At 37.7% G+C, this 17,000-nt stretch overlaps 1 protein-coding gene across 1 annotated transcript in view; it reads left to right on the top strand.

Annotated features, from left to right (window-relative positions):
• The window catches only part of TBCK (TBC1 domain containing kinase), an 88,304-nt gene that overhangs the window by 65,483 nt on the left and 5,821 nt on the right, over positions 1-17,000 (top strand). Inside the window, exons 24-25 of the mRNA XM_009101269.3 lie at positions 8,094-8,269; positions 11,202-11,361. Coding sequence (XP_009099517.1) covers positions 8,094-8,269; positions 11,202-11,361 — 336 coding nt within the window. The remainder of the gene's footprint in view (positions 1-8,093; positions 8,270-11,201; positions 11,362-17,000) is intronic.

Here is a 17,000-nt window from a genome sequence, read left to right as displayed (position 1 = left end):
GGAAACCTCTGCTTCCAGAACTTTGGTTCTGCAGATTAAATTATTTTAAGGAAGCCATATTTAGCACCTTGTCTACTCTGACTGGTTTTGAAAATCTGTATTTGTTTTCTATAGTTTTAAGACTTTTTCTTGCAGAAGATGAAGCATTAAATTACCAGAGTGGATAAAATACAAAATACAAGGCTTAGGAAATAATTGATGTTAAATGTTAATTCAAAAGTTTCTCATGAATGTTGTGGATGGTTTATTTTAAGTTTTAATACAAATTGCAATTACTTAAGTTGAATGTAAACTCATTGAAACAAATTTGCTGCTTAGTTGAGGCAGAATTAAAGGAGTATGTTTGTAATGATCTAGATACTATTTATATGGGACTGTAATAGTTCGTGAGACACTCACTCTCCATCATACTTAAGGATTCTAAGCTTGTTTTGCACAGACTTGGTTTTAGGGTCTCCCTGAGATGTGTTCATCTGCTTTGAATGTAAATGGGGCAGTTGGAGCTGCCAGAGCACTCTGTTCTGCAGCCTTAGGCTCAGGTTCTGGATTCACTGATGGTCCACTAGTCCTTCCTCATAAGCCTTTGTGATTATACTCACTTTGAAGTTGAAAGCTGAGTGCATTTGACCTTTTAGACCTCCCACAACTGGGATTCCAAGACTGATTAACAAATGTGCAGAGTGGGAAAGGGTAATTAGTAAAATTAATTTTTAAAAGAAAAAAAAAATCTAGCTGGTTCTTTCTCTCTGCATCTTATTGGAATGTTCTTTTTATTTTTTTCCCAAATTAGAAATTGTTTTAAAATTAGATTCTAGGAGAATATTAGGAACTAATTACATACCTCCTTGGTTTAGTAATTTTTCAGGCTTTAGTGGTCCTGATTTGAAATCTGCTGGCTGAGTGAAGACACAGTTATTTTGTTTGTTTTCATGTATTTTACAACTGACTCTTTATCTTAGAGAGGGAGTGTTATAGTGGAAATAAGTTATTTTGGCAACCAAAGCCAAACTCAGGTTTCCTGAGTGACAGTTTTAGTTCATACCTTGTTACACAATCCATATTTTATTTTTTTAAAATAGTGACCTGCATCTAAAAAAGGGAAAATGGAATAGCAGTGCAGTGTTTATGTAAATTTACTTTAGGAGAGAAGTAGCAGTCAGAATAACCCACTGGAGTGTGTTAGATTATGCTTTAGAACCAGCACAGATCTAAATAGCTTAATGCTTCATTCAGCTGCTGATAAGCACAATTAGATACTGCAGTGAGAAATTATCCACTTGGTGTTAACATTTTTTATTTGTGTGCTTGTAGCACTAGAAGCAGTAGAGTTTGGGAGAAATTTTTGAAGTCAAGTTTTGGAGGAGAAGTAGACTGAAAGGTCTTAGTGGTTGGTCTCCCACACAGAAATGCACAGGTACACAGCTAATTCCAGCTTGCAGCAACTCCTGGGTGTGCCATACACTGCTGCTGTGAAAGTTAGGTCTTGGAGCACAGTGCTGTGTAACTGTGTTACTAACACAAATTTCATCATGTGGGGAAGAGCTGGATTCTGTCAGCCTAAGGTGCCTTTTCCCTCTACCCCTCAGTCTTCTCTCCTACCCTGTTTTCTCAACATACATCTCTATAGGAGCCTGCCTTAAGCTAGTCTTGAATTTAGGATTCCTCACATTCCTTCCTTAGTGCACCTCAGGTAGGCTGGGTGCTGTATGTTTACTCAGTTGAGTCAGGAGGCAGTATCATGATCTAACTTTGTTAGGAAGTGCAGTTGGAGGATAGAAAAGACTTTCTGGATGCAGCTCTCTTGCCTGTGGGATGGTGTCAACACCATCTTAATCTACTAGTAAAGGTGCTACAGCTCTGTCTATATATTTACTCTTCTGAGATTATTAGGAGTGGAAAATCTGATTAGCAAATGTGTGTGACAGCATAACTAGAAGAAAGAATCCATACTGTAAAGTTGAGCTTGCACCAAAGTTTGGTCATGGAGCCCATCCTGCAAATGTGAATGAATACATTTTAGGCTTATGGGAACAAGTGTTTCTGTTGATGATGATTTTCATGTAGCTCAACAAAGTTTGAGCCCAGGTCTCTAAAGTGGATGGAATGGTGCAGAAATCAAAGATTTATGTGAAAAGCACTTACAGCTTACAAGGTAACTGTCTGGCTGACCACATTGTCAAAATTTTTGTCAATTACTTGAATTCAGTACTTTTCTTAATAGTCACCAGTTAAGGGCGAGTCTGACCAGCATGTTTTGACAGACTTCACAGTGGTAAATGACTGAAAATGTCCTGGAGCTGTGCTGCCTTTGGTAATGCCAGTTCAGAAAACAGGAATGTGAATAAACAGCAGCTACAGGTAACAGAAGGTCAATTGTCTAAGTCCAGGCTCTCTGACCAAGTGAGATACATTATCACATTATGAAGGCAACTTCCCTAGCAGTTGCAGTTTGCATTGAGATGTGTTATTAAACTCTGGTGGTTGTTGGTATTTTTTTTAAGAGGTCAGGGCAATCTCTGATTGTTTCCTAAAGATACTGTTAATAATTTTTCTCAAATCAAAGGAATACAATTTCTTGTCAAGGACAGAGCATCTATCAAGAGGGGAAAAAAGAGGCATTGATGGAAAGCTTTCAAGGCTGGCAAGATCATTCTTGCTCCTGCTTTTACTTCAAGTTTTTTTGCTCATTAAGGTATCCTGTGAGTATTTTCAGGCATAACTGGATTATATCTCAGCTTTGTCTTTTGAAATGCTTCCATGCAGTGGTGAGCAGCTTTTACCCTTCTTTTCATATCAGGGGCAATAATTGAGTTTGCAGCATGCAGGGGAATATTGTGTCTTTCAGCCCTGCTGACTCAGTTTATTCACTCAGTTATGGTATTCCATTGAGATGACCTTTCCTTGTGTTTCCTTAATCACAAGCTGGTTTGGCAAGCAGAGCTCACTTCCATTTTTTGTAGACTGCCTACAAAGTTGTGTGCAGACCTTTGGAGGATGTTTCTGACTGACATTTGGCTGGAAGTTGCTGTTTGTACTTCCCAAGGTGTGATTCTGAAGTAGGGAGCTCTGTGGGGGAGTCACCATGGTGGAGGGGGTGGAAGAGCACAGCTTGAAACATGAAAATGGAGCAAACTTAAAGAGGAAGTGGAGGAAGGGAGGGAGGGAGCAAGCATAGGGGAGGTAGACACCAGTGTCTTGACTAGGGAATATGAGAAGCAGAATATGATGGCTGCAGAGGTCTGAATCTAAGTGTAAGAATCAGTTTGCTAGAGGGATTGTATAGAGAACACTGGCACTAAAGTGTTGGAAAATTGTAGAAGAGTTCTTAAAATCTGGGATTTTGGCTGTTCCTCCTTTATAAACAGTCACAATTGAACATCAAAAAACATTGAAGCCTTTTGCTAGTAATAAAAATGGTGGGGAAGGCAAGTGGAGAGTTTAAACCATTATCTCATAAGCTTTTCTAAATTGTTTTCATCATCTTATTTCTGCGTACATGCATACACTGATTTGAGAAATATGTTTGAAAAATATGGAATGACATCTTTCATGAAACGTCTTCCTTCATGAGGGACCTTGATAGTTTGAATAGTATTTTTCTTGAACATCAGATTTTAATTATACTGACTTCCAGGCTGAAGTTCCTAGTATATTAAATAAACTGCACTAAGTTTTGTCATCTTCAAAGACAAAGGGGAAAAAGCCTGCATCTACTCAGATAAAGCCATCCTTTCCATGGATAGAAAGTTCCTTTATATCTTTTGTATTAATCAGATGGGAGTGTTAAATTCAGGTTCAGCAGAAATAAAGATCCGTGGCTATTTTCTCAAAAAAATGTGTATATCTTCATTTAATAGCCATGATGAAATGCCTGCAAGAGATTACAGGCTAATGGGAAAAGAGATAGGAGCTGTGATTGTACCAGCCTCATGTTCTGGAGTGCTTTAATCTTTCTGAAACTTGGCTTCCAAATTAAGAATGGTTAAGCAGCTTTAATTCCTAATATTTAAAAAAAATAATTAAGTTCTTAATGCCTATTTCTTCTTATTAAGAGGAGTAAATGATATGGATTACCAATTCCCAGGCCTATTTGAAAATTAATGGGGTGAGAAGAGTAAGTACTTTGAAAATAAAGAATGTAGGGTGTTGTGTCAGAGAAATTTCTGGGCAACAAGAAGACTTGAGACTTCAGCTTAGGTACTCTTTCTGCTGTTGGCATCCTGCTGATTTAAGCAGCCTTCCCTGACAAACAGTTGCTTATAGCTGAAGAGTCTCAAGCAAGATTCATGCTTGTAGTTAGAATATGCTAAAATAAGTTTCTCTTCGCAGGAAAACAGATAAAACAACTTTAGTAAGCTCAGTACCCTAGCAGAGTATCCTAGCACACTTGGGCATACATGGGTGTGTGAAAATGGGAGTGTCTTTCTGATAATTTTTCTATTTCCTAAGTAATGACAGCAAGTATATGAGTATGCTCCGTATATGAGCAGTTCTCAATTTCAGTGTTGTTGTCAGTATACACAATTGCTGAAACACAAGTTTGTAACTGGACCTTTAACTACCTTCTGGCACTGTGCTTAAAGCAGAGCTTTTGCCTTTTTTAAGAAAGAGTGTGGTTTTTTTTAGAAAGTATGTACCATATCTGCTTTGGAAAAGAGTAAATAGATCACAGCAGGAAAATAGTTGAAAGGAAGAAACAAGCATTTTATATATGTGATAAGCTTTTGAGGGTTTTTAAGCTTTTCCCTGTGGTTATCCTGGCTTTTTTTTTTCTATTTGTCTTGTCTGTACTCCCTGTAAAGTATCACTAGCATGGGAATTTTAGGTTCTGATAATCATTATGCTTCATTGTTTAAAACAAAACAAAACAAAATTGCAGATGATAACTTCAACAGGATATTGCAAGTAGCTGTCCTGAGATGTGCCTATCTGCCACTTAATGTAGCTGAAATCAAAATCTCATTTGCATGCAACACCCTGTTCACAACTTGTTGGGTATTTGTGAACAATTACTAAGAAACTATCAGTGCCATGAACTTTTTCTGGGTGCAGCTAACCTAACTTAAAGGACTTGGTTTACAGTGAACCCTCTTCCTTCCTTCACCTGCTTTTCCTTCTGGTTCTTCACAGCTGCAAAGCAATACCTGCAATGACATAGTAAAGCCTGAAAGGGGAATTAAAGCAAATAGTCCTGAGAAATGTGAAGATTCCTGTCTAAAATGTCAGCCTTGTTGTCTTACCTTGTTCATCTCCATGCTGAGGTAAAGAGAGTAGGCACTGAGGTGATATACAACAGCTGGAACACTGTTGTGTAGAGTAGGAAAGGTGTTAAAGGTTCAGAAGAATCTGCAAGATTTGTGTGTTCAGTGGATGTGACAGCCTGAAGAGCTGTCTCAACTCAAATCCAGTTTCTGTAGTAGCTTCTTGCACTTTCAGAGTATCTGTAGCAGGATGGTGGTTATGAAGACAAGGTGTGAGCATGGGTAGAAGGATTGACAGCTTGATGTTAACCATGTTTAGTTTCAGTTCACTGGAAAATTCCTGTGAGAAAATGCCTGAGATGAAATATAGTTGTTACCAGATAAATCAGATGTAGTAATTTTTTTAGTAATTAGCAAAATTATCTTATATGCACATGCATGTATTTCACTTTGTAGTTTGAAGGAAATAAATTAGTCTGATGAAAAAGTTGTTAAAGAAAGAATTGCTGAATCAATGCTATTTCCAGCAGGTCTGTTGAGAAGGTTTGTTCAAAGCCTCTATAGAGATGTTGTATCACTGAATCTACCATTAAGGCAGAGCTGGACATAGTAGGTCAAAGCAAAGATGGTTGTAAAATTCATAACTGAATGTATTTCTCCTTAATTGCAATCCAGTTAAAGGGAAAAAATGCTTTTCCTGGTTAATAAAACCTTTTAGCAGGACAGATAGTGTGTACCTGTAAAACACTTTGTATGGCTTTATACTTTTAGATAAAATGGTTTTATATCAGATTAGGTGGATTTTGGTTGGTTTGTTTTCTGCTGTAGACTTTTAAGGTTCCATTCTTTCCTGAGGCATTCATCCCATCAACTGAATAGACAAGAATTTTATAAATAAAAGTAGGAAGTGGTTTTGTATTTAGAGTCCAACATAATGTACCTTTTTCTCTAGAAGACTTAATTTGGGTCATCTCAGCCAGTTTCACTGACTTCATTATCCAAGTGTTTATTGTTACCTGTATCATGAGAACCTGCTTCAAGGACTGAACTCTTTGCAGCAGACTTGCTTCCCTTCCTTCCTTGCTGTTGCTCTTCAAACCTGTTCCTGAGGCAGAAGCTGTTGTGTGAGGATAGCAGTGTCTGCCAGTTTGCCACCAGGCAGATGAAGCTGTGTCAGCCAAGTGTGTATTTATGTAATCAGTATTTTTTCTGCATTACTGCCTTTCTTGGATCTCCCAAATGTGTCTGCTGTGAATCCACTAGATGTGGGACTGCTGGATCCCTTTGGCAAGTCTGAAGTTTGTGAGAAGAGCTTGAGTTTTTTTTCTTCCTCCTCCCTTTTAATGCAATTAATTTCCTTGGACTCCTGGGAAAATTCAGCTATTCAGGTGGGAGGTGGCTTTAGGCAGCAACTGGGAGTTGGCTGTGCCCTGTCACACTGGGTTCTTTATGGATACAGGTCTCCCTTGAGTATTGACTGTTCTGTTGAAACAAATAATACATTATCCAGAAATAATTATATTTCTGATTATAAAGCATCTTGACTCTATTTTTATCAACTTGGAAGGAGAGTGTTGAGACTGGCAATTTGTCTTCTGTTTTGAGTATTATTATATTATAATATTTTATTATTATATACAGTGGAAAAGGCAGTTGGGTAAGGTAATATTCCCTGAAGTAGAATTACTGATTTTGTTTGTAATTTTGAGGGCTTTTGGATAACTTGCTTTACAGCAGAAGTATTCCTAAGTGCTGGACTGTCTTAAGAAGCCTTTTCTGGGAACATAACAAAAAAAAAAGTCTATGTCTCTCTGTTTTGTCTAGCATATTCCCTAAATTTGGAATAGTCCTCAGATTATTTTAGGAACTAGTATGTTTAAAAAAATAATAATAAAAAATCTAGGGCTACCTACAGTCAGTTGGACTAATAACAATTAGTAATGCCTCAATTTCCTTCAGAGTGCTACTCCTGTTCTCTTGAATCATGGGCTATAAGCAAATAATGTATTGGTGTCATTACTGCAATCTAAAACAAGTTAACAGAAGTGGAATATTTTTGTGGAAGCAGAAAAGTTGTTGCTGTGATATTCTTTAGGAATGTGGAGTGTAGAAATTCTAGTACTTGTGAATATTTCTGGGATAATTCACAATGAATGTTCTCTTATGAAAAATACTTTCAGGTATTATCATGTAGTTGCTTGAGTACTGCCAGGACTGTGGTGTGTCTTGTGTCATAATCTGTCACATTCCCCAAAATAATTTTTTTTTAAATTTAATATATAATTCTCCTATCCCACAAAACTAAGGACAAATTTTTGGGATTATTTTAAAAAATACTGTATTTCAAGATATAAATCGTGTATTTCTGATGTCCTGATTTGTGCTTGGTCTTTGAGCTGGGATAATAACTGATGTTTAGATAGCTCTGTATCTCCCAGAGATATCCCTGCAGATTCTGTGGCAAGCTGCCATCTTTTCTGCTCCAATTATGAGATCTTTAAGTTTCTCTTTAAAGAGTGTTTTCTAGCCAGTTTACTTCATTTCTGATGTTAAAAAATGTTCTGTGGATGTTGTGAGCCCATCAGCCACAGGGAATAATTCATTAACTAATCACAATCTGAAATCTTTTGCACAGATTGTCAGACAATTCTTCTGTTTTAACAACTTGTAACAGAAGATAGAGCTATAGTTGTCTGATAGGCATTTGGCACTGCTCTGGAGCTTTTCTGTATGGATACTTAAACTCTGGTTCAGAATTAAAAGAAAAATATGTATTTCCATCTAACTAGGTTGTTACACTTGAAGTTTGTCAAATAAGCAAAAGTTAAAAAAAAAAAAAAACCCATATCTCTAATTCTTTCACCTCTAATAATATTTTTTTTTCTTTTAAAGTCTAGGGACTCCATCAAGTTGGATGACCTGAAGGCAGAAGTGTCCCCACGAATTTCAGCAGAAGATCTGATAGACTTGTGTGAGTTGACAGGACCTAGCCACTCCAAAACACCTGTAAAGAAAACAAAGCCCAGCAAGCCAAAGCTGCTGGTGGTGGACATCCGTAACAGCGAAGAGTATCCTTCAGATCTGAGTGCCAGCCTTGCTGAATGCTGCCTGTGCCAATTGCTGAATCCTTGTTTGTGCCAATTGCTGAATGCTGCCTGTGCCAGTTGCTGGATGCTGCCTGTGCCAATTGCAGAATGCTGCCTGTGCCAACTGCTTCCTCTCTGTCTGCAGGCTGGTGTGTTGGAGTGGTACATGATGGAGAGAGAGGGATCTGGTAGAGCTGGAGTGGAAGTGCTGAAGGCCAGGGGGTTTTCAGCATGGAGAGGATTGGTTTGCAGAGCAGAGGATAAATGTATTTTTCCCTTCCCATTGTATATTGTGGGCTTAGTGAAATCACTTTGTACCAGTAGCACAAGTGCTTTAATGTTACATTTTTCTTTAGAACAGGTTTTATCAGCAGACCTTCCCCATTTAATATTGACCAATATTTTGGAAAGGTGTGAGGCTTTCCAATTAAATGGAAGAGAGATAGAGAAGACTTGACTGCCTGTGCTTTGCCAGTCCCTCAGTGGAAAACTGATTCCTTTTGAGTGCCTTCTAGCTATGTCAGGTAATGCAACCATGTGGCCATCCTAACTTAAGTCCTCTAGTAGCTGATAATCAGAAAAGAGTTAAAGGTGTTTTGGAGCTGTTTTTACCAGGGTCACTACCCTGTCTACACTTTTAATGTGTTCCTTTTCAAGTATACAGTTCTTTGCATAAGGAATATTTTTTAAATTCTTTGGGTTTGTTTTTTTTCCTGAAACAGTGTAGTTTCAGGACTGGGATTGTTTGCATTTTGGAAGGGGTAATCCTTCTTAAAGATGTTTTGGTATTTTTGAAGTTCATAGTAGACTGAAATGTGCTGCCCTTTATATAATAATAGGAGTGATATCCTAACACCCATCTGGTATTAACAGGTAGGAAGTGCCACTAAAAAGACAGCCTGGTAGGTAGTAAAATTGCCCTTGAGTGTACTGGTTAGTATATCATTTGCAGAAGAAAATATCTGGTATGTAGAATATTATCAAATTGTCAGCAGTTATGACTATAAGTAGGAAACCATAAGAATCCTGCATTCAGTGTCCTGTTCCTTCTCACAAGAAGGAAATAGACTTTGTGTTTGTCACAAAATTTCAACCAGCTAAGATAGGATCAGACTGTATGTTTCTGTGGTGTGTGTTTTAAAATGTGACAGACCACTGTGAGGTGATTCAAAAATATGATCAGTTTGTATATTTTGGTTTTAGTCTTTTTCACCATGTATGTCTGTCTTGCTAAACTTTGCTTTCACTTTGTTTTCTTAGTGCTTTGAGAAAAGCATGAGAGGACTTCCAAAAACTAACATGCTTCATATTTCATAATATGACCCACATGAAAGCTGAGGTATTGTTTTGTACCAAATCTCATCTTGCAAGGCCAAGACCTACCAGCACTGTTTCAGTTGGCCAGCAATTCTTCTAAGGCTTATTTCATTAAGCATGTTAGCAATATATTGGCAGCCTTCCATTCATGTTTTGAAAGTTATAGCTGCATATTTATGGTCTCTCAGGCTGTACCACAAAATCCTGGCCTTTTTGTTAAGTGTCTTAGCAATTAGAACTTTTTGAAAGGCTAGCTCATGGTTCTCTAGGGGTACTCAGTAGCTTAAGTAACTAAATTTGTCCAAAGTTGTTTTCTGTCCAAGTGATGATCATTTCAAAACCTGATCAATAGCAGTGGGAGTTAGGTGGTGATAAATGGGGCTGGAAAAATGGGATTGGCACAGAGGAGTGAAGGAGGGATATAATTTTCCCATTCAAAATAGAAATAAACTGACAACATTAATGAATGGTGCATGATCACATTTTTTTCTTTCAAATGTTTTTATATAGCCATGCTTTTCCCACACTATAACAATGATGATCATAAAACTGAAACTGTTACATAAATAATGAGAAACGAATGCTAGTATTACTCTAAGTCAGTTGAATCTGCCCCTATTTAAGGCAACTCCTTTATTTAATAGGATTCTGGGATTTAATTATAAATTTAACTAGCTTTCTGCAAGTACAGTAATAGAGTGACTAATCTCAGTATTTGACATTGTGTATATTTTTGCAGAACTTTGCTGTTTCCCACCTCTTCAAAGCTGTTCTTGCTTATAGCTGGGGAAAGGGAATGTTCCAGGCATGTGTGTATAGCCTAAGAAAGTAATTCAGAATTTTGTCAAGGCCATAGTGCATGTCCAAATTCATAAAAAGCTGGGTAGTAGTAGTCCAATAAATTTTTTATTGAAGAGACCTTCACATTCAATGTTTTTTATAAAATCTCATTGAATGATCATCCTCTGAAACTGAAGGACAGCTAACTGTGGTGTCTCTTGTTTGCTTTTCAATACCCATTACACACTTGCTTTTAGTGAGACTGCAGATAATCTACTTGGTGCTCATTGACTGGGAATCTGAGGTCATATACATTAGAATTTCAATTTGGATCAAAATAGTAGAGGACTTGTGAGGGTTGACAGGAAGTTTGAGGACATTTCCTGATAATCCCTGTTTAGTTTTGGTTCTGATTTTAAGTACTTCATTCTTTTTTGCATAAAATGCCTCTAGAAGAGGTGCTCCAGCTGCTTATTGGTATTTGGCTCCCCTTAGCAGACTAGAGTTGAAGTGAAATCCACAAAATTAGGTGTACTGGGGATATTGGCTCTGTAGTACTCAGTATTTAATTTAGCAGCTCAATTTTCTGTAGTGCTTTTGAGCCAAACAGCTCTTCCTTCTGTGCTTGCTTTCATATGTTGTGTTGGAAGGTTTTTCTCCATGTGAGTGAACAGTAAATGAGGTTTGTCAAAATATGGTATCACCAAAGACCAATGGTGTGTCATGGCAGCCAGGATGAAGAGCAGGTTCACCCCACAGCTATTCATGCTCCTCAGGTTTCTCTGCCTTTCAGACCTCCTTAACTGATCCTCCTAAGCTTTAACCGTGGCCACATTTCTGGCAGCATCAATGTCCCTTTTGCCTCAGCATTTACTGCAGAAGGGGAGCTCATCCAGTGCCCAGCAACTGCCACACTGCAGAGCTTCAAAGGAAGAGTTGTGGTGATTGTAGGGAATGCAGTGAAGAACACAGCTGCTGTAAGTATATTGCTGTAATGTGTGGTTTTATCCTTAGAGATACATCAGTAACATGCATATGGCAGTAGTGAAATAAATGCCAGAGTCTGGAAAATTTAGATTAGAGTTTTTTGTTTGATGACAGGATTTGGGGTGGTGTTTCTGTTGTTGCTCATTTCTGCTTCTAGATAAAGACATTTCCCTTCAAGTGGTTCACATCTGAGAAGGCTGATGGTTTTGAAATGAAATTGCTTAACATCTTCTTCAGCTTTAAAATCTGTATTGTTGTCATGCTGGAGAAGTGACATCAGCACTTCTATTGTGCATCAGTAAGAGCTTTCAAAATTGGCCTGCATTTACTTTTTGTGGAGTTAGGAAGGACACATAAGGTGAATTGGATGGAGACAGATACATTATGAACTGCAAAGGAAATAAGATATAATTCATATTCCTACTAGTAAGAAACCATGTATTGCCCAGTTTTTTAGAATCACTTGTTCCTGCAGTTGAGCTTAGTGAAGAGGAAAATGGTCCTTACTGGTAACTTTTGTATGATATATTTATTGTCAGTGCCTTTAGCTAGACAGGAAGACTATTCAAACTTGTCTGTTCTTTTCTATAACTAAATATTTGATGGTGTTGAGAACTGCCAGAGTAGCAAGTGAAAGTGTAAGCATTTATTTCACTATACTTCTCTCAGATGAAGGAAAGTTATTCTTTTTTTGTTCAGACACACTCTCAATTATGCTTTAACTATAGTTCACCCATTTCTTAAGCCTCTTTACACAAAGGACATGAACTGTAACCCTGATATGACAAGCAGGGCTGTGAATCATTAAAAGTCTTCATGTCAGGAGCAGCAGAAGCATCAGCCCCACACATGGTGTTCATTTAATACTTGTAGGGAGTTGTAAGTAGATGGAGAAATCCCCTTTGTTAACCTGCATTTCATCATTTAGAAAATTAACTTGTGATATGTATCAGGTTTCTTAAACAGTAACAGAGATGGCATGAAAGAGACTGTAAACCATCTCTAACATAGTTTCAGTGATGAGTATGAGGCCTTGTGTGTGAATCCAGGTAAGTTCATCTCTTTTAATGTTTCAGAATTTTTGAAATGAACATGAAATGTTTCCTTTGCTGTGCAGCTAAAGAAATCTTGCAGTGTGCTTAGTGCAAGTGCTTCAGTCACGTGGGAGTTGCTGTCTTATCCTCTAAACCCAGATTTTCTGCAGCCAAGACAATGTTGACTCAGAATTGTCAATATTATAACTTTCCATAAAGAAGAAACACTGCTTTGCCTCTTGATTTGCTTTTAGGGTTCTTGAATTCCTGACAAAAGAGTTTTGAGCTTTAAATAGTAACAAAATACTGGATTGACCAGTTTGACCACAAATTAATTCAGTACTGAAGCCTAAATACTGGTTGGAACTCACCAGCTCTATCACACCCTTAAAATCCATGTAATACCAGCCTCAATTTGACTGTGTAGATAAAACCTTTCTTTTGTGGATAATTTTTTAAGGCCAGTTTCAGCTTTACTCTGCACAGTTGCATGGAACAATGTGTCACACCCAAGCTATGTAGTTCAAGGCTTGACAAGAGCAGTAGTTGTTACCTTTTAAATTTTACTAGGTAATCCAATCAGAGGAAAAAAATTTAAAGTTCATGCATGGAAACAAAACCATTTTTTGTCCATGTTATGAGATGCTCAGCTTTAAGTATATATTTTCTAAACAGAGGTGTGTATTTCCAGATGAAATGAGATGAGCCAAAAATTGTACCTTCTGCCATAAAGGAGAATTTTTCACAAGTGTTCACTGATATTTACTCCACTAAAAATTTGGAAATTACTCTATGCTTAGTTTAAATTTATATAGGACTGAGAGGCAGGGGTAAGTGTGGAAAAAACACTAATTGTTTATAAGGCTGTTGGTAATTAGAAGGTTGAATCTTCCAGTTGTGGTTCATATGAACAGCCTACTTGGCATCACTTAAAAATAATTTTAAAAGCAAAATGAAATATACTGAACACACCTGTCGACAAAGTCTTTTTGCACTTTGTTTCTGTTTCTATTTTTTACATTTGATTTGGTGCCAGATGATTAAACATTTAAATTGGAAAGAAAATGCTGTCTAGAATTATTATATTCTGACTAGAATATGAGATGTGAGAGGGAAAACTGAAAGCTTCACCACAGCACTGTTCCAGCAAGAGGATAAGGAAGCCAGCAGGGTCTCATAGTGCCCCTGGTTCTGCCAGCTGTGGCTCTAGTTGAACACTTCCTTAGTACAGAATTAAAACAGGGTAATCCTCCATGGTAAGCCATTGATGCTACTAAACCTAAAAGTGAAATTAATATATTGGCTGATGTACAAGAGCCTTACTGAATGCACCATGAAGATATTGAAAAAGAGGTATTGTGTGGTGGTGTTTGGCTCACACTTCTCTGGAGAATATTCCTTCCTTCTGGCTGCTTCTCACTTGGTGCCAGCCTTTCTTCTAGGTATTTCTGGGCACTTGTTAACAGAGCAGATATTTGTTTGTCTCTGAAAACAGCAGGAAACCTCCACACAAAGGGCATTGTTTTGGAGTTTGATCTTTAACTTTTAGATATGTTAAATGGCAGCATCTCCTAAGTGAGTTGAATGCCCCTTTCCCACCTCCATAGGCAGATAAGCACCTTGTAAATTCCATTATGGACAAAGGATCATTACAGTTGGGAATATAATAGTTAAATGGGCAGTAAGTGTTCAGCTCTAGCTTCTTCTTTGGCCTGGGACAAAAGAAGATTTTGTCACTTTGGAAGTCAGAGATGGAGCAAGTAAAAAGGTGGATTATAGTTATGCATATGTAAAACAGGGATTATTTTGGGATTTTTATGGAAGGGTGACATTACTTCATCTTCCCTCCTTCAGTCAGCTTTGAGGTGCTAAGCCATTATCTGTTTCCATTTCAAACTTTTGTCTATATTATTGCAGTGTTGACTGAATTTAGCACAGGAGAAATACCTTCCTTACCTGACACTAAATCATTCTCTAGCAATTTAATTTTGACAGTGGCATACTTCTACTTCTGTCACATGGTTGTTTAATAAATGTGTTTCCCCCAGTGGTTTAATATATGTGCTTTATTGTCAGCTACAGGCTATAACAAAATAAAATATACAGGATGCTTTAATCTGTCTAATAATTAGCAACTTATTTATGTTCTGCTTGGAAGAAGACAGATAAGCCGTAAGTCAAAGCTTTAAAAAAATCTGTCTTTATAGCTGTGAAATAAATTCTGAATTGTAAATTCTAATTGTTACATCGATTACTTTTTGTCTGGATGAGTTATGCTGCTATAAATATATTGTCTAGACAACTTCTGTAAGTTACTGAAGCAAAGTAGTCATTCTTGCTGCATTGCAATAACTAATAGATAAAATACATGCATTATCTCAAAACAAAGACAAGAAATTCTGATTTTCCATGAGATCTTTCTGACCCTTTTCAAGGCAAGAAGGAGGGGGTCAAATTCAAAATTCTTTTTGTATAACATATTCTTAGCTTGGAAAAAAGAATTTTTTTTTTCTATATGAAAATAGCAAATAGCATTTTCTCTCTCCCAGCACACTGTCAAAAATTAATTTCTTCTTATATGAAGACTGAGGCACATGAGTTAAAGTGTCTGATTACTACTGTATTTGTGGGATTTTGTTGTCATCTTCCCCAGGCCTTTTTAAAAGCCCTTGCCAGGGAAACAAGTCCTTGCATGATTTCTTCAGTTACAAACTTGTCTTAAATCCACAAATGGATACCTATGAAGCTTCATGGGGTGATCTGAAGATTAAGTATTGCATAGGATACTAAAGGTCAGGTGCTTCTAAAGACAAATACATCTATTTGGAAGGGCCAAATGAAATCTCTGGAGTGCAAGTAAACAGAAATTAGGCAATAAACTTCTGGAGATGTTTCCACTATACATCTTTTAGACTCTGTTTCCTGTAAATAGTTTCTGCAGAAAAGTGAACAACTGGAATGAAAACTCTTCTCTTTGCAGGGATAGAGGGGCCCCTTATGATTCCCAGAATGGCTCTTTCATGTTTGTTTTGTTAAGGCCCCATTCTCCCATCTGCATTCAGACTCAGAGCCTGCTGGAATCATCAGAGCCTCCTTGTTGCCTTTAAAGAGGAAGAGATTATGCTTGTATTTTGGAAAGTTTGAAACATTTTAGTTAATCAGCAGCAATCCTTCTGGTTGTAACTCTCCCCAGTACATGGTTAAGTCTTCATCATTTTATTCTGTAAGTTTAGCCCTTGTTATTATTGTAACAAGTGTAATGTATGCATGCTTTCCTTCATGGAGAGAGAGCAGCCCTGCTGCTGTTGCCAGTACATGCTCTCCACACAGCCCAAGAGAGACACTTGGGCTGCCAGCCAGGAGCTGTGGTGTGCTGTTGTCACTCTGCCCCTGCCCCTGGCTTTGGTCAGTGAGCACTGAATGCCTCAGGTACAGCAGTGAGGATCTAAATCTCTCACTGCCACAGCCAGGTATGAAGGCAGGGAGAAAATGCAAGATCTTAGAGGCAGAATTTGAATGTTCCTTTTAGTCTGAAGTAAGTGCCAAGAGAAGCAGGCTAATCAGAGAACTCCAAAATAGGTTCTTTTTAGATATTTTACTGAGACCAGTGGTAGCAGCCATTGGAAATTTAGTTCTTATTTGATATAGGAGCTGTGTGCCTTACTACACAGAGGTTTGGATGACTCTGGAATGAGGAATCAGGGAGCCCTTGAAAATATGCCTGAGAGATGCTGGCAAGCAGGATGTCAGCTCTTTTCAATCATATGAGGACAGGGAAACTGGGACAATGGTGAACCTGAATCTTGGAGTGGTGCTGTGGCTGTAGTCTTTGTGGGCTGCACCTCTGAAAGAGCACTCTTGTCCTTGATGGAGCTTGCATGGATTAGGTTGTATCCATGTTGCTTAGGGCTCCTGCATTATGACATAGGATTTTCACTTTCTAGGGCTGTTTGTCAGCTCTGAGCCAGAGTTTTATGTTTCCTGGTGTTCCAGTTCAGAGAATCTGAAATGGTGATAACTGAAATAGAGAGGTAATGAACTATAACTATTTTTATAGGTTCAGGACTTTGTGTAGGGATATGCCAGCCAGAATAGTGCTGGTGAATTTGGAAAATACAATATCCATGCTGCTTGTCTGGAGCAATGCTGTTTTGCATTTCTCTAAACTGTACCTGAACCAGCATGAATAGGATGGACTGACTGACTGCTGCAGGAGGGTTTGAGTAGAAACTGGACAAAACTTGCAGTTTGGGTAGTGTTAGGAGAAAGTACTGCAATGCACAAAGAAATGTTTTTCATTATCAAGTACTTCTTTGATCATTTTTCAAGATCTAAGGCAACCCATAGACCTGGGGGGAGGTGGTAGAATCTTTCACACAAAGACTCATACTTCCTTTTTTTATATCCAAGCCAGCTGTTATGTCTCTTTTCAAAATTGTATATTTACATTTCCTAACAGCTTTTTTTATTTTCTATTGAGTGAAAAATAGTAGTTTTCTTTCTGTATTTTCATTTTGCATTCTGCTCATCTATAATGTGTGCACTGCATTTATTTTGCTCAGTATGAATTAGCTGTGTTACAACAGCTAAATATC

This window comes from Serinus canaria, chromosome 4 (genome assembly GCF_022539315.1).
Source record: "Serinus canaria isolate serCan28SL12 chromosome 4, serCan2020, whole genome shotgun sequence".
Lineage (NCBI taxonomy): Eukaryota > Metazoa > Chordata > Aves > Passeriformes > Fringillidae > Serinus > Serinus canaria.
This window is presented reverse-complemented; position numbering and strand designations above follow the sequence as displayed.